This window comes from Tetranychus urticae, chromosome 2 (assembly GCF_039701765.1).
Source record: "Tetranychus urticae isolate SD_2017Ah chromosome 2, NJAU_TeUrti_SD_1.0, whole genome shotgun sequence".
Lineage (NCBI taxonomy): Eukaryota > Metazoa > Arthropoda > Arachnida > Trombidiformes > Tetranychidae > Tetranychus > Tetranychus urticae.
This window is the reverse complement of record NC_142959.1, coordinates 13888865-13907226: the sequence shown is the minus strand read 5'-3', so window position 1 is coordinate 13907226 and position 18362 is coordinate 13888865. Positions and strand designations below refer to the sequence as shown.

At 31.0% G+C, this 18362-nt stretch overlaps 3 protein-coding genes across 3 annotated transcripts in view; 1 reads left to right on the top strand and 2 right to left on the bottom strand.

The window, feature by feature from the left end:
- The window catches only part of LOC107370746 (neural cell adhesion molecule 2-like), a 33048-nt gene extending 20179 nt beyond the window's left edge, over positions 1-12869 (bottom strand). The window contains exon 1 of the mRNA XM_089267989.1: positions 12480-12869. The gene's annotated coding sequence lies outside the window, so the exon portion shown is untranslated. The remainder of the gene's footprint in view (positions 1-12479) is intronic.
- A 327-nt stretch (positions 12870-13196) lies between these two features.
- Positions 13197-15895, top strand: Npl4 (nuclear protein localization 4). The gene is made up of 4 exons (XM_015936230.3): positions 13197-13514; positions 14095-14218; positions 14285-15323; positions 15400-15895. The coding sequence occupies exons 1-4, from the start codon at positions 13276-13278 to the stop codon at positions 15567-15569; spliced, it is 1572 nt and encodes a 523-aa protein (XP_015791716.2). The 5' UTR covers positions 13197-13275; the 3' UTR covers positions 15570-15895.
- On the bottom strand, positions 15642-17826 carry LOC107368417 (tRNA dimethylallyltransferase). Its single transcript, XM_015936239.3, has 5 exons — positions 17378-17826; positions 17114-17251; positions 16587-17061; positions 16411-16522; positions 15642-16327 (listed from the first exon to the last, which is right to left on the bottom strand). The coding sequence occupies exons 1-5, from the start codon at positions 17534-17536 to the stop codon at positions 15967-15969; spliced, it is 1245 nt and encodes a 414-aa protein (XP_015791725.1). The 5' UTR covers positions 17537-17826; the 3' UTR covers positions 15642-15966.
- Positions 17827-18362: the final 536 nt, after the last annotated feature.

Below are 18362 nucleotides of genomic sequence, written 5' to 3'. Positions count from 1 at the left end.
AAAAGTGTAGAAAGAAAAGGAAAAGAGAGAAAAAAAGGAAATTCAGTAAAATGATGTAAATGGATGATGATGATGAGAAAGCAAAAGGTTATTCATCATTTATAACATTGCGAGTGTTCCAGCTTTACCCATCTTGGCGAGTTGCAACACAACACAAAAAAAGGGAAAAGTTGAAGAATCACAAACTCACATTTATCATGAAAATTCACAACTTTGTCTGTCAGCAAAAGGTTCATCCATTTCGAGATGTTAACTCGTTCAACATGACGATTTGTTTGTAAAGACTGAAGAGTAGTCAAGAGAAGGAAGAAAAAAGTTTTGTTATAACTTTTTTTGTCCGTCACTTTTCACTGAATTTATCATTCATTTTGCAGCAAAATTTGAGTCTCTTTGCTCTTCTTCATTCAAATTATCAACAGAAAATATTCAAATGCAGAAAAGAGCTGAAAAAGGCTGGAGAAAAGTTCATGAAATGTGAATGGATAACAAAATCTTTATTCAAACTTTTTATTCATTTTTATCATTTTCTCTTCATTCTTGTTATAATAATTGATTTTACAACAATTTCATCGACTCTTTTCTTGCTATTGGCATTTAATCAAAGTTTTACAGCTTTCGTTGCAATCAATAGATCGTTGCTGTTAGCTCATGTTATCTCATCGATGCAACTCTGAATATCTGTTATTAATAATATTATTGTGATTGTTAACATTTGAAACTTTTCTTTTTTCATTTTTTTTTCTTTGCATTTTCTATTCAAGTGAAAAGTTGTTTTTTTGCTGCGAAAAAAAACTCTTTACACATTGTATTAAAAGAATGAACTTTTATCATGACAAATTGAAGCTTTGTTAACTAAAAACTTTCAACTTACTGAGACAGTTTTCATCAGATTTTATCAACTTTTTTCTTCATCAGCTTTTTTTGCTCTTTGTTTTCTTGCTTTCTTTTTCTTCTGCAAGAAAAGATGAGAATAACAAAATCAGTGAAAGGCAAAAGGCAGGATTGATGGAAATGAAATTTTGAATAATGATAGTCAAGTGAGCTTTGTTGTGATTCTGAACAAGAGGAACAATAAGGCAAATAATTTGATTCTGGGTCAGTTGATTGATCCAACTTGTCAAAATTTGCCTTCCATTCATTCAATGGTTGTCGTTACAATTTTAGAGTCAAAGTTAAGTTTTGAAATCTTATCAATTCCATGTTCAATGTTTCCATTTAAATAATCAATTTACTGTTTCTCAATTTTTTGCTGAACACCATGAAATCAATGTTTCGATGAAACTACATAGAACATTTTTTTCAATTTAAAATTTGTCTCTATAAGACCCTGTGAATGTACCTAATTATGAGTGATAAAATGACATTCAACTTTAGCACTCGAATTTTCATCTCACAAAAGTTTTGACAGCACGAATAGTGCGAAACAGTGCTTGCATATCATCCGATTCCCTGCTCCAACCAAAACTATTAAATCCAAAGGCTGTCCATAAGGATTGAGTTCTTAAGTTATTTTCATCTCGCTACATGAAAAAAGATCAACATTTGTGATGAATATTCATTAAGGATTATAAATTTGCAGTTGCAAATCCTTTCCCTTTTTTAACATGAAGTGTGCGATTGATCTCAGGTAAAATAGAAACAAGACTCCAAAGGTTTATCCAGGGCATACTTCACATGACGAATGTGCTTAAACTTAAAGCACCTAATTGAATGAAATTATTTGTTGCCTTCATAAAACAAAGAACCTCAAGTTTATTTTGTGAGATGCTCAACTAGTGATAACCAAGAAAATAGAACTTTTTTATCTTCTGGAAATGAGATATTTTGATATTTCTTGATATTTCTTTAACATTTCGTACTGAAAATAGATGAAAAGGCAACAGAACTGAAATAAAAGTACAAAAAATATCCTTTTGAGCTAAGAATTGGGACTTAGTCAGATTTGAGGGGCATGAAAACTGAGTTAGTAATACTGTGCTAGAAATACACTTATATAAATTTTTTATAACACTACTGGACTCAATAGTAATAGAAATACACAAGATACTCACAATATCTGAATTGTCGAAGCAAATTGATAGATGAAAAACATAAATGCACAATGAAAACCAATGATTTTAAGAATGAGATTAACGAAATAAAGTAATCTGAATCAAACTTTTGAAAACAATTGCAAAATTAAAGCAATAATTTCAAACAATGAGACTAACCCAACTCAACTAATTTCAATTAGACTTTCGGAAGTAATTGTACAATTAAATGAATTATTTCAGACAATGTGGTTAAACTAAATAAACCAATCACAAATGGACTGCGAGTACTTTGTTTTCGGGAGTAACAGACGGATCAACTATTGAATTTGGCATCACTTTTACTCAAATGGTCTTAGGTGATAATTTTTCAAATATCAAGGAAACCAGGTGGTATGTAAATACCGTCAAAGGAATTTATTCCAGTTAGACTTCGATCAGCAATTATTTTGTTATTATAGTGATACTTGACTGTTACTGGTTGCTGATAACGGTATACTGCGTGATTCCTTAAATGAATTTTCACTGCAATTATTTTGCAAGTTTCCTTTGGGTGTGTCATTTACTGAAAACCTAACTGGTTACTATTGCTGATCTAGGATCAATAAAAATAATAAACAATTTTTTATTCCTGGTAACTTGTTTTATCGATAGTACAAGTTTCATGGTTTGTTTATTTTAAATGTAAAGTAGGGATGATTGAAACGAAAATAAAATGATTATTCATGAAAATGAAACGTTTAAGTTAATTGCCATAAGCTAATTAGTTCTTAAGCAGTTAATGTATGATTCTTGGAGAATTTTGGTAATTATTTGTGGTAAGCAGTTAAATCTAGCGATTTTGATTACTGCGTTTTTGCGTTATTATTTTAAGTGAACCAATTGATTTACGAATAATTTTAGAATAATAGACACACAAAGTTAAAATTGGTGCAAGTTGGAAAAGGCTTGTTATTAATTTTGAATTGCGAAGTTCTTTCGATTTGGATAAACAAACTAAACTTAGATGAATAGATAAATAATTTAACTTGGTTAAATACCTTTTTAAGTTTATGATGAAAATTCATCGCAATAACATACAATTAATTGATTATCTCTAACAGACTTTGTACATCAATTACAGACAATCTTTTAAATCTAAGATTTGAGAAATGACCGAATTACAGCCTAATAAAAAGTTCCGTATTAGTTTTATTTTTATCAAATAAAATCTCAAATAATCTGTTTAATTTTTCCTGAGTTATTCCAGTCTGAAAAAGCAATTCTTTAATTTGATTTGTTCAACCGTAAATCCATCCATTATATTAAACTTAAACTATGACAGAGAAATCAAATGATGAAGTAGAACTAGGTTCTAACCATCATAATTAATGACTGTGCACCTTCAGTGTCTAATTTCGTTCTTGCGATTAAAAACATATAATACTGTAATCTATTACTGTTTTATTGTTATAATGATAAAACACTATAACTGATTGATATGATTGACGTACCAAGGGTGAATTCTTAATGCAGTGCTTATTGGTTTAATTTCTATAATATGATTGTCTTTAGTCATTTAAATTGTTTGCAGAACTTTTGGTTTGAGCAATGAGCGAACTAGGTTCAGTTAGGTTGATTGATTAGGTTAGCGACTGTATGCAACAATAGAAGGCAGTAAATTCCCTAAAAAATCTAAATCTGGCTTGATACTCTTCAGTGAACTAGGTTGACTTCGAATAAAACTAATCACTAATTGAAGTAAAGTAGAACGGATTTGTCTATAATTAGTGAACTAGGTTCACTTTATAATCAATTTAATCAATAGTTTAGGTAGAATTAATGTTCGATAAATAGTGAACTAGGTTCAATCTTATAAATTTACGATTCTACTGCTAGTAAACGATGAATCAAAACAATAATGATAGAACTGGGTGCAATATTATTGATGAGATATTAATATTTTTTAAGTTTTGTGGTGGATGCACCCGAAAATACTGTGTTTATTTCGAAAGGCAATCTTTGAATAATGAATCAATGCAGCCCTTTTTGTATTGCCTTTCACGGTTAAACAGTTCATTAACAAAATGAATTGATCGAAAAAAAACAATTAAAAGCTAACTGGGTTCACTATATTTGGTTAAATGAATGGTTGAAAGTCGGAATATATAAACTAGTGAGGCAAAATATGTTAAGCCTGCAGATATGCAGCTGAATGCTTTTGTTAGCGAATGCTTTTGTTAACAATATACAGATGTATAAAGAAGTACTTGCGTTCTGTGCCCAAACAATGATAGTTCAGTTAGTCCAAGAGTCAAAGAAAGAGATGACTAGAGATTGCATTTCCCAATAGCGAAAGTCAACGAAATAACAGGACAACAGGACAGTTAGAACATTGAGAAAGAATCGGACAAACAGACCACAAAATGATGCGGATCACATCGGTTAAGAACTCAGTTGAATTTCACTATATCTTGTTCAAGATTTAACTAGTTTGAACTAATCGTTTGTCGTTTTCTCAATGAGTGGAAAGGTATATCAAACCGTAATTAAATTAACAGAAATAATCACTCAACAATTTAATAGTTGACCACAACGAAAAAAAACTTTTGCACAAGAAAAACTTAATTATTAAGAGAAGTTAAGATAAAAAATCAGCTTCAATTTTACTTTACTTATCTCACCAACGAGCAAAAACTACTGCGCCACCAGAGCGAAAAGGCATCTCCACCAATTGAAACTCTTTTTTATGAGTCTGCCTCGTATTTTAAGTTTAAGCCTTTTATATATTCTTGAATCCACTGGTTTTTACCATATGGATAAACATTATATGGTAATTAGGTTAAGCAATAAAAGTATCAATTATAATTTACCAGTTTAACATAAACAATAACAGTGAAGTAAGCATTATGGATCTATTTTCGTTACACAATGAAAACCGATGATTTTAACAATGAGGTTAACGAAATAAAGTAATCTGAATCAAACTTTTGAAAACAATTGCAAAATTAAAGCAATAATTTCAAACAATAAGACTAACCCGTGTTTCACATTTGCTTGTATCATGACAAGATTTCAACAAATACACTATTTTATTGAGATAGTATTAAAACTGAATGTGAAAATGATTTCATTTGAAGGTATAAGATGAACCTTCATAAGGCTTTATGAACATAAATTTTGCAACATTTTACATTGACTTGATAAACAAAACAGGATGTAAAAAGAATGGCAAAATCGCTTCTCTTTCTTTGATGTCAATTTTTTGTACTCCTTAAAAATGAACCCCTTTAACAATTTAACAGTTGGTTAAATGCTTAATTATGATTAAAATTAACAGATATCACTGTTTAATTTAATTGTTAGATTTGACATTTAAAAATGATTAAAATTAACAGTTTAATTTAACAACTGTTTTCTTTATGCTTTATGCTTTCATATGCAATAAGAAATTGAGATTGTTTAACATGAAAATCATCTTGTCAAGAGATTTAAGAGGTTATCTATAAAAATTTACTCAATTTTTTTTAACGCTTGAATAAAATCGTTCAAACCAAGTTTTTGGTGACACATTCCTGTTCCTGTGAGGTTCATTTTGAGGTTCACTTGAGGTTACATTTTGACCCTGTATGGTTTGATGATTAATTGTAACACTTATTTTCACCCTTGGAATGGCTGTTCCACTTGTCGAAGGTACACTTTCACTATGGTCAATATCTTGTTGTCTTGGGCCTGTAGGTTGTTTTGGACGGAAGAAATCAGTAATTGGTTTACAGTAAAACCTCGCAAAGGTTGTATGAAATCGAGCAACGCCATCTTTGGGATTTAAGCTTTTCCCCCGCTTTTACAATGTGTTTATGTTAATCATTTCAAAGAGTTGCACAAACAATATCGCTAGGCGGCAGGACCGCTCACAACCTTTGCGAGTACAACCTTTGCGAGGTTTTACTGTAAATGATGGTGGAGCCGGTCTTTTATTTTTGTATTTATTTAAATCACGGCCACATTGATTGATGGGTTCTCTTATCGAGTGTTGGAGGCATCTTGAGAAATGAATAATTCTTGATCAATATTTTTTAGAATTTCCAATATTTTCAATTCTTCTTGTGGGGAAAAAAGCTGGGCTCTATCTATCTTGGTGGATCAAATTGCGATGGAAGAAAAAAAGGAAAAAAACTCCGAATTGACGACAATCAGTATCATTAAATAATTAATTAACGTTAATACAATTTTTATCACTTTACTGAATAATCAGTTTAGATTGTTAACTTCCTATTGATTTGACGCAGCAATTGTTTTGAAAAGTTAAAAGTTCAGCTCTCTTTTTTACTAATTTAGCTAATTGCAACCATTATGGCCAAAAAGCAATTATTCTGCTTAACCATAGTTAACACCTCAGCAATGGGATTACCGTATCGGCGCACATAATGTCACGGTGCCTCGGATCGAGCTCGCTCGTAATAAGTGAGAATTTTAGTCACTGAGCATGCGTTAACTCAGAAAAGGAAAAATTTTTAAAAATCGAAATTGATCGGTTAATAGAGAAATTTTGACTATTATTTTGAATTTTTCAATTAACTAATAGAAATGCATTCATAAGATCAAATTTTTTCTCTGCTAATCGGTCGAGAAAAAGCTCAAAGTGATCATTAATAATAGCCCATGAGCGTCTAAAGAGGCAGCAAAAGTGCTGTTATTTGAGCGAGGCCATTTTGAAGCATCGTGACATTATGTGCGCCGATACGGTAATTTGAACAATAACTCAATTGTACATTGTCATACAAAAAGCATAAAAATAAGATTTAACTTCCAATTTATGATAGCAAGTTTTGCATAGATAAATTCAAGTGCCCATTCAGTGTTTAATTTTGATACAATAATCAGTTTAGATTGTTAACTTCCTATTGATTTTACTATGCAATTGTTTTGAAAAGTTAAATTTAAGTTAATCTATGCAGTTTAGTTAAATTGCTTGAAATTATATTTATTGAATTGAACAGTTGTTTTTCGCAGTCCCTTTGAGATTAGTTTATTCAGTTTAATCACATTGTCTAAAATTATCCATTTAATTATATAATTATTTCCGAAAGTCTAATTGAAATTAGTTGAGTTGGGTAAGTCTCATTGTTTGAAATTATTGCGTTAATTTTGCAATTGTTTTCAAAAGTTTGATTCAGATTACTTTATTTCGTTAATCTCATTCTTAAAATCATTGGTTTTCATTTTGCATTTATGTTTTTCATCTATCAATTTGCTTCGACAATTCAGATATTGTGAGTCTCTTGTGTATTTCTATTACTATTGAGTGCAGTAGTGTTATAAAAAAATTTTCCGACTCACAGTTTTCGAGAAAATTAAGGTAAAAGTTGAAACTTCGATCGCCTTTTGTACAGTTGTGTCACCAGATTTTTCCATGAGACTTGATATAACTTTCAATGGTCAACCTGATAATGGGCTATAAGATAATATGATTGTGTTCCGGAACAATTCTTACCTAACTCATTTAACATTATTCTAACACATCCAACATTTGTGTTTGAGTAGCACTTGAACTTTATAAATCAAGAATCAGATCTAACAACATGAGTAATTCAATGCTATAAAAATTTTTGCAGAATCTTGAATGGTCTAATATTTCAACATATCATAGTGCATAATGAAATCTAGTGTTTGGTAAAAAAACGATTATTGTAGGTACTATCATTTCCAAAATACAAAGTTGTATTGTATTGTTCATCAAAGTTTTAAGGCCAATGGCCAAAATCGAGAGAAATGTTGTTAAATTGAAAAAAAGTGCTCGATGAACTCAACATTTTTACCGACAAAAAACTCAGATCGCCAACCTTTACGGTCACAGAATGCGCCTGGTTCAACCACAAAGTGATCACACAACTGCACAAAATGCGATCGAATTTTTTGTACTTCTTTTTCAATTTTCTCGATTCACAGTAAATGCAACTGGAAATAATTAAACCTACGAACTTCATGCAAATTTTTCGAAAACTCGTAAACGATGGAATATAGAAGAGCCATTGAAAGTGCAATAATTGATGATTGACTGGCGACAAAAGGTGAAACAAAGATATAGATTGTCAAAGGAAGCACAGTTACAAAACATATTTCAGTTGTATGATGATGAATGTTGCTTTGATAATGTTAACAAAACTATTCTGGTCAATAATTAGATGATAAATACAATTGTCAAGCTTTGAATGATTGGCCAATAAAAGCTATTCATATTATCATTATGATTAACCACTGTTATTGTGCAAAAAGGAAAAGAAAGTTGAGCTTACTCTTTACAGGTAATCACAGTTGTATATTTATCACTTATCCCTGAACCATCAGTGCAAGAATGCGCTTCAACACTTTAATAGTTGGTCAGCGAGTGATCAATTTGGGTTGACTATTAATCAAATTAATATCTTATTCCAGTTTATAATTAATGATTGGTTACATTTGCTGAGGAAAGCAGAGCAAGAAAATTGTTACATAACCCAAATTGTGTTCATCAATTAATCATCATGAAGGCAGCAAGAAGAATCAGCAAGAAATAGACAAATGAAAAAAACTAAAGAGTGAAAAACAAGTCCAAAAAAATGAAACAAATTGCATAAGTTCAAGTTGTAATTGAATTGAGAATTTTATTTTGCAAAATCAATAAAAGTAAATTGAAAGATTTCATAGATTTACTCAATTGGTCAACTTATTAGTTTATCAACTCCCAGTCACTCCCAGGGAATGGAGTGACAAGTGAAAATAATGACGAGATTATCAATTTGTGTACAATCAATCAGATTGAAATCATTAATAATAATTAGCTTTGCTGTTTGATGACAAAAGAAGTCGAGAGAAGGGAATAAACAAGGTTCAGTAGTTGACTTGGAATATTGTGACTCAATTATTTCATTTATATGGTTTTTACTCAAATTAATACCATTAATCGTGGAAAAAGAAGGAACAAGAAAAGCTTGTTTTTAACCTTAATTATTTGATAAAGTTGAAGGTAATTAACTTAAAAGGGTTTCTCCATTGGCCAAGTTTACCATTAGCAATGTTTAACTAAAGATGATTAGCCCGAAATAATCAATAAGATTTAATGAATCTAATGAATAACTTTAGTGATTCAAGGTTTGCCTTTGATTTTCAAATGAAACCCTTTTTTGCTGTTGATTTGTAAAAGGTTGAACCTAAATATTTGAAAGGAAAAGGCAAATTTTTCCAAATTTTCAGGTTAACTGTTTTTCGTGTGTTTCTGGTTTAAGCGTTTGACTTTAAAAGTGAGAATTGTTAAACATCAACTGAATTCATGGTAAATCAGGTTCAATCAGTTTCCGTTTCAATTTCACCAACATTAATAACAAAAGGTTTGATGAATGAAATTATTCAAACCATTCAATCAGACTTTTGTTTGCAATATTGCCAAGGAAATGTTAAAAGTTGAATGGAAATTTCAATTTTTAATAATTTCCACAATTTCTGGTGCTAGCCATGGATTCTGTTGATTGAAAATTGAGATATGAAAAGATGAATAAAGAGTTTGTTAAACAGGAAATTGTAAGCTTTTGTGCAAACGGTTTTGTCCTTTAAAATAGCAATTTTCAAAGTAAAAAGATGTTATGATATTATTGGTTAATGTTGCTATTAATCATCAATCCCTTGGGCTACTTAAATTAGTTGAAATAAAGCTGTATAACAATTCATCTTTTGTCATCAATCGGTGATAAATTGACAATTACGTGGGTATATAGAGTATTAATTTGATCGATTAGTCTATTGAGAAAAGAATGAGTTACAGTTTTAGTTTCATTCAGTACAAGGTAAACCTTGTTGAGTATATTTTGATTAATCAATTTGGATAAATATTGAAGATGAAGCCTTCACCGATGAAAGTTTGGTGAAAAGTAATGTTAATCGATGGGATTTCCGCACAAAATTGTAATCTTGCATTAAAAATGGGATTGAAAAAATAAGTTCAGTTTTGTCATAAAATTGGGAAATATGTTTAGTCGTTTAGGCTGAGAATTTGAATTTATTAAATGTTGAGTTTAGTATTGCAAGTTTACGAGTTTACACAAAGTTAGAACTATCAACATTCTCAGCTTCAAGACCTGTAATGTGCATTTTGGGATTTTACAGATCTTTGGCTTATTAAACTCTCGATATACTTTTCGTTGCATCTTCTTTCGTTTGATACGAGGCTTCATTAGATTTGATATGGTCAGCAAACAGGCTATTATAAATACTCATATTGGTGTCCCTTTGGAACATTTTGAAACATTTTTCGAAAACTTGATGAATGAAATTTTCGATGATAAAAATGTGAGAAGGATAATAGAATCGACTGGATTAAGATTCTGAACATGGAGTAATATTATATGTTCAAGTATGATACTGTGATGAAATGAAATAGTTTGACCAAATTAAAACAATGTGAGCTTGAATATTCCAATACGGTCGCTCTTGCATTGATGATACATGAAACAAGAAAATAAAACGAAAATTGAATATTGCCCTTTTCAGGGGCAGATCAAATAGATATGACCAAGAGAAGCCGAATATCTTTAGTGAAGTTAACTAACTTTATGCCAATTTGAGATACGATTCAAAATGAAGTATTGACTGTTATGTGTTGGACTGTATTAGTGGAAAACACTTTTTCAACAACTATAAGTACGCTAATAAAAAAGTGTTATAGCATCTGATAAATAAAAGACATTAGCAATCCATTGAAAGCTAGCAGTCCATTACCTGGATATTTTATTAGAGAAGAATCCAGGTTGCTGTTTAATGATGCAAACTAATGACTGCAAACATTGGCAAACAATCTTTGTTCTCGATGAAAAATATCTTGCAGTTAAAGTCAGAAATCGTATCGAATATTTCGCAGAAAATAATGAAAAATGCTTAGACGCAAGTGTTCAGATAAATTTACTTTTCGCAGAAATTTTGAAACAAATTGATGGTTAACATATCGAGGCGCGATTCCCATTAAATCGACTCAGTTTAGATTCAAAACGCGACCTAAAAAATGACGAAAATGCGGTACGGTTGAGCTCGACTGCTAGTCTGCTGCTGGTCTAAATGTACTTAATCTCGATCACTTCACAGATGTTTATCACTTCGTTATTGAGAGCGATACAGAATAAAAGGGTTCAAATATCATTCAAGATTATCATTTGTTGAAACTGAAATTTATAAAAACAGTCAAAAAAAATTTCGCTTGTATGTTACAAATGCTTGTATTAAATAATAGAAGCATCAACATCTTGAAAATTTCAAACACATTTGTAAAAATACTCTTAAAATCTTGTTTTTATGTGTTACATTGCCAATGGTTAATAAAATGCTTTAACTTAAAATGTTATAAATTTTTATATAAAGTGAGAGGTAACTCATATTATGTTATCATATTATATTATGTTATAAAACATAAACCTAGCAAGAGCTGTTACGAATGAGTATCTTGCTGATTGAGATTGGCGTGTCTCATAGTTTACTTGATATGCAGTAGAGTCCAAAAAACTGAAAGTATCTACATTCAGATTCGAATTTGAATATCATCAAATCTAATGCTAATGAACGAATGATAATCGAACTATTTTTGAATAGTTAGGAGTTTCATTTTCATTTATTTTTTCCATTTATTCCTACAAATTAGTAAATTAAAGTTCATTTGAAATAGACTTTGTTGGAAAAGTTTTTATTTTTGTTTAAGATTGCAAAAAGCAAGAGTTTTATGGTGACAATTAATCCAGAGATTAACTGGATATAAATGTAAAATTCGAGACTAAAGTTGAATGATTTCTGGATTAGCAATTGCAATTAATATTAAAAATGAAAATTGACGAAGTTTTGGCCTGATTTAATCGCTTTCAAGACTTTGAAATGAAATTCCTCATAAATTTTAGGATTAAGCAGCCGAATCGTTTATAAAATGCCAAAATAATTTTGATTTTTTCCTGTTCGTTACTCTGAAAAAATCTTGAAATTTCAACTTTCAAATTACTGACAAAGCGTTACTTGACGTTTAATGGTCAGTAAAACATTCAACAAACAATATTTTAACCTTTTAAATTTTTAATTGCTAGTTGACGCACATAATTAGTGTACTCTGAGATATTAAAATTAAAAGTCTTGTATTTACTTAGCAGCATTAAAATATCTAACTGTCAATATTGTTGGATTCTAATGTTTTATGCATGATCATAGTCCAAAACTCAATGAATTTGTTATCAAAACTTATTTTTGTTTTCTTTGAATTCAAACGCTTTTCTCTCGCCAATTAGCTCAAAAGACAGTCAAAACAATGATTAAAATCGTTATTATTGCTAAAGCCATGGTCTTAATATAGCCCGAGTTTCTTTGAAATCAATTCAGCCTGGTTTCTGGTTAACTTTAAACAAATTTTCTGGTTTATTTGTCGATAAACAGATTTACTTTAACGCGTTAAATGACAGCAACACTTACCTTGACCAAAATTTGCACAGCAATTTGGAAACAAAAAGAAGTCAAAAAGATGGTCAAGTGAAGTCACAAATTGTCAAATTGTCCAACCTTCAATTAAATCCGAAAACACATAATTTGGTCAACAGTTTGGCTTGACAGAAAACACAGCTGATTAAAGAACGTTTTAAGATGGAAAACAAAATTTGAAGATAAAAAGGGTTTAAACTGTTGTCTATCTTTATAGTCCAGTTTTGTTTGGTTGATTCAACAGTTGAACAAATGGTCAAAAATATTGATGGACAATTTATATTGATAAAGTGACAAGTTTTTACTTTCAATGTTGATACCAATGGAAATACACTGAGCAAGAAAATAAAGTGAAATGAATAAAAATGAATGCAACTTGACTCAACTCACAGTTTCCAATAAACAAAGGTTCAACTCGTTTAATGCATGCAAAGGTACGCATGATCTTGCTGAATAAACTCACGATAAAAGACAGTTTCACCGTAAATTCATCTTCTCTTTCTTTCATCATCTTCGTCTGTTTCTTTCCTTTTCTCTATTATCTAGTGAAAGTAAAAGTCGTTAACTTGTTCTGACAATTGTAGCATTTTCACTTTCAATAAGTCCGCGTTAAATATTTAGTTTGTTTGGTGACCAATAGATCTCGCTAGCTTCACTCCGGAAAAAATGCAACTCTGTTGTTGTGAACAGACTTTGTTGCCATATTTATCCTGAACTCTATTGAACCAAAATATTAAAGGGATCTTAAGTAACTAACTAGTGTATTTTGTTTGTTTTTTTTAAACCAGTGATGGATTTCAAAAAATATCATGGTAATAATTTCACAGAAGATAGTGTTGATATACAACTGTGGACTGATAAAGGTCTTATTGAACGTGGAAAGGATAGACTTTGTCGCCACGGTCCTAAAGCTAAATGTGTCCATTGTACTCCATTAGAGCCTTATGATGAGGCTTACATGAAGGAACATAACATTAAACATATGTCTTTTCACTCGTATTTGAGAAAAATGACGGCTGGAGTTGACAGGTGAGTCTCTCTTTTATGCTGTCATATTTTTGAGAATTTTAAATTTGTGCCTATCTTATCAAATTATTTGACTGAAGATTCAATAGCTGAAAAGAAAGCAACTTTTCTTTCAACCATCCGCTTTCAACATCAACTGCTTTTTCTAACACAACAATAACAACTTTCACCATTTTCTACTTTGCTTTCATTTTTTTGGGACAGCTCTGATTACTAATTTGGTTCACCGAGTTAGTCGACCATGATTTCATGAGGTCTCATGTAATTAAGTTGTCTAGTTTTCAAGAGTAGACAAGAGTTATTCTTTTGAGTTGATGAATTTTTAAACTGCTGTAGCTCTTTAATTTAGAATATTATGTATCATAGATTCAGTGCATTGCTCAGTTCTATCTAGTTTCTAGTCTTACTATATTTATTTCAAGTTAATTATGACTAGAAAATTGTTATTCAATGATTTGCACTTGTTTTACAGCTGCTACTTTCCTCTTATAAATCGATGAAAATTAGGCTCTTCATCGATCATGGTAACTCTATCCACGTTCTTGTATACTTATTTACCTTGTTTTTTTCTTTTTTATTTCAGGGGTAAATTTGCCGCTCTAGATAATATTAGTTGTAAAATAAAGGAAGGCTGCAAGGATCATTCTCCTTGGCCTGCTGGTATTTGTACCAAATGTCAACCAAGCGCCATTACTTTGACTCGTCAAGTAAGTTAATCATGATAATTATTGAATCGCATTTATTTTAATCTACTTTCTCTTTTTATCTTTCAGGATTATCGACATGTAGATAACATAGTGTTTGAAAATGCTAAAATTGTTGAACGTTTTCTCGATTATTGGCGTTTTACTGGTCATCAAAGGATAGGATTTCTTTATGGATATTATGAAGTACATAAAGACTTACCTTTAGGTATAAAAACAACGGTGGTTGCAATATACGAGCCTCCTCAAGAAACTGGTCGTGATTTTGTTAAACTAAACTGGCCTGAACCGAATCAAACTGAAGTTGATTCCATAGCAAAAAAGTTAAATTTGCAACGAGTAGGCTGGATTTTTACTGATCTCATCCCTGATGATGTGACTAAAGGAACTGTCAAGCATTTACGCTCAGCAGACTCTTATTTTCTTAGTGCTCAAGAGTGCATTCTGGCCGGACACTTTCAAAATGTTTATCCCAATGCATGTAGACTTTCAACTCAAGGCTACTTCGGGTCAAAATTTGTCACTGTTTGTGTTACTGGAGACAAAGACAATCAAATTCATATGGAAGGTTATCAAGTTTCCAATCAATGTATGGCGCTAGTTAATGATAACTGCCTTTTACCTACAAGAGATGCTCCAGAATTGGCCTTTGTTCGTGAAACAACAAAAGATCAGTATGTACCTGACGTATTTTACACAGAAAAGGATAAATTTGGCAATGAAATAAAAAAGGTTGCTCGAACCTTACCAGTCGAATATCTCTTAGTTGATGTCCCAGTTTCAGCACCAGTTGAGCCCAAGTTTACTTTCAACTGTACTAAGGACAAAAACCCTTTCCCTATTGAAAATAGATCAATTCAAGGTCACATTCAAGATTTTCAAACTTTAACGAATTACTTGAGCCAGTTTACGAAGGCACAATTTTTATTAGCTGCTCAAGATTTCCATTTTATATTATATATTGCAACTATGGATATGCTGCCATTAAAAGGATCCATTGACCCTCTTCTTGAAGCAATTAACAATAAAAACAGCCAAGCTGCTATTGAATGGACAAACAATGATGAATGGCAAACCGTAGAACAACTCATAGCTGCTCAAAGTTCATGTAAGTTTCTATTCCATTTAACTTCCCCTGAAGATAAAAGCCACATCTTTACTCATTTTTATTTTTTCAACTTTAGCGGCATCCTCACAGCCTTCATCGAGTAGTAATGTTTCAAGACAAGAAGCTTCTGCGGGTAATGGTAATGATGATATAACAATTGTCTGGTCTTGTTCATTTTGTACTTTCGAGAATCCAAATGGATCTGGTAGCTGCGAAATGTGTGGCTTACCCAGGCATTCTGGTTAACATTAATTAACTTGAAGCTATTTTGCTATTCTCAATTCTCCTTTTTTTGTAATGAAAGCAAAAAATTCAAAATTGATAGAAGAAAAGAAATGACAAATTCGTTTATGTTGTAAATACTTATACCTTGATAACATTCAATTAACCAGCACAGATAGAATTTGAAAATAGTTTCCTCAATTTCTATCATCTAAACTTTTCAGATTAGTATAACAAATGTAGGTAAGTTTACTTTATTACGAAACATTTTCGAACTAAATCATTCTGATGGAAAGAATGATGACCATTGTAATTGAAGTAATTTAAAAACATAAACCAATCATCGAAAAGTGTACGTTTCGTTTTTGTTCGGCCTATTTTTCATCTTTATCCTACTATCTTTAAATAGCAAAATTGTCAGTCACACATAAACAGTTTGTTTAATAGGCTTAAATTCATCAGGGTAAGACTGATAATGACTAAATAAATTAACTATTTCAATCGCTTTTTCCTTCACTTGAGTATTCCATTGATCTAGATTAGTTGTGTCCAGTTCAAATATATCTGGAGTTGGTCTATCAGTTGCACTTAGCAATCTATTCTTGATCCATTTCTTTTGTTTACGAGCATATCTACGGGTAACCAGTTTTAACCTTTCAACGCTGTTCTTCAGTAATTTTTGGCCCTTTTCACTTTCTTTCTCCTCGGGGCTCAACATCAGGTAACTATGAAACTCTTTGAAACCAATACTTTGAAAGATTCCTTCAGTATAATCGGCAGTTCTAATGCAAGGTTGTAAAAAATATTTACTTCAATCTAGTAATTTAATAAAAGTTAATCATTTCAATAAAATTTAAAAACTCACTGTTTTTGTTCCAATCGAGTCATGTTGTAATTCTCATGAAATTTCGTCATTTCATCAATCAAACCTTGCTCAATCATTGAATCAACCCTGTCATCTAAGCGTTTATTAAGAACTGCAAATAAATTTTTAGGTAAACCATTAGTTTTTATACTGTAAAGATTTCCATCAATATTTACCTTCTTCATCACAGATAAGATAAAATATTAATGAATTGGGATATCTGAGCGGACCACCAAATTTATTTCCTCCTTTCATAGATTTTTGCTCTTCAATCCATTCAGAATGTTTTCTGCCTGATTTCTGGTAAACCTGTAAACTTCGAATTATTTTTCTTTTCTCATTTGGATCCAATTGATTGGCCATTTCTGGATCTACCATTCTCAAAATAGAATGAAGAACTTCAGATGGGACAGATTTTAAGGCTTTAGGAATAATTGGACGAGCAAATAAGGTTTCCTTGTCAATGGTTCCATCTAAAGTAACATTTCCTGAATCGATCATTCCTCTCATTGTTTCCTCATCTTTTTCAGTCACTAAATCATCTCCTTGGTCATCAGGATTAATCAATATTTTGTACAAAATACTTTCCACATAATACATGGTTCCCCCAGCAATTATGGGTGTTTTATTTTCCTTTAAAAGTTTCTCAATCTGGAAAAGCCACTTGTTAGTCAAGAGAATCTAAACTGTTAAACATACTTACTATGGGTAGAGCTCTATTCCGGTAATCAACAACAGTAAAAGGACGTAGAGGATCAGCAAAATCAATGAGATGATGAGGAACTCCCTGCTTTTCTTGATCAGTCGCTTTGTTAGTTATAATGTCGAGATCTTTGTAAAGCTTAAAGAAATAAGATTTAATCAGAAAATTGAATTTGCTTAAATTAAACAAAAAATTGTTATAAACTAACATTTCAATAATCAAGTCTAGTAAGATTAATTTTTACCAAAATAAACAAGCATTTACCTGCATTGAATCAGCTGAAATTATTTCACTTTCAAAATGTTTCGCTAATTCGACTGATAATTTAGTTTTACCAACTCCAGTAGGTCCTATAACAAAGATCAATGGAGTTTTATCCTTTTTCAAAAGACGATTAATCAAACGTATCAAGAGCTGTATCATAATTAAATTGATTTGCGTTACTTAAACTACATCAACAAGGAAGATGGAAACACGAACAGAAGAATAAACAAGCCAAAAGATTACACAAAACCAAAGAAACAGTGAACAAATAGACCTTTTCGAGTCACCATAATTCGAGATTAACAAAATACAACACTGATTTATGTTGACAAGCAAGTCAATAATTACTGAACCATTTATAGATAGTGATTCAACAAACTCAAATCACAACAATTAACGACACAACCTCATGAGAAAAATTGTGTATTAAATTACAATATTCAAAAGATGTCAACAACTTGAATCATCTGGTTAACCATGCTTTGCATCTCTTAGAGCCTTCAACCCAAATCATTGAAAAATGCCTCATAAGATGGCGACACCAAACAGAAAAACGAAATTAAATCTTTTAAAAAAACCACAAAATCAGTAACAGCAATTAAAAAAAAGCAAATTAGTTAAAGAATGAGCAATTTATTAACACGAATAGATCAAATCTAAAACAAAAGGTCAAAAATAAGTTGAAAATGAAAAGCAAATGAATGTAAAATAAACCCAAATTAGATTGTAAATGCTCAACGTTTAAACCCATTTAACGATGCAATATTTTGCCGATAATTACCAGAATAATATAAACAGATGAAAGTCAAATGTCAACTGTAATGTAAATAAATAAATAAAATGAGTAAAAGCAAGAAGGAATCTTTATGTGTAACCAAAAGAAAGATTAAAAAGGAAGAGAGAGAAATGATGAGGAAAAGAAAGGCCAAAAAGGGTCAAGAAAAACAATAACAATGAACAATAAATTGTCATTTAACCAACTCAA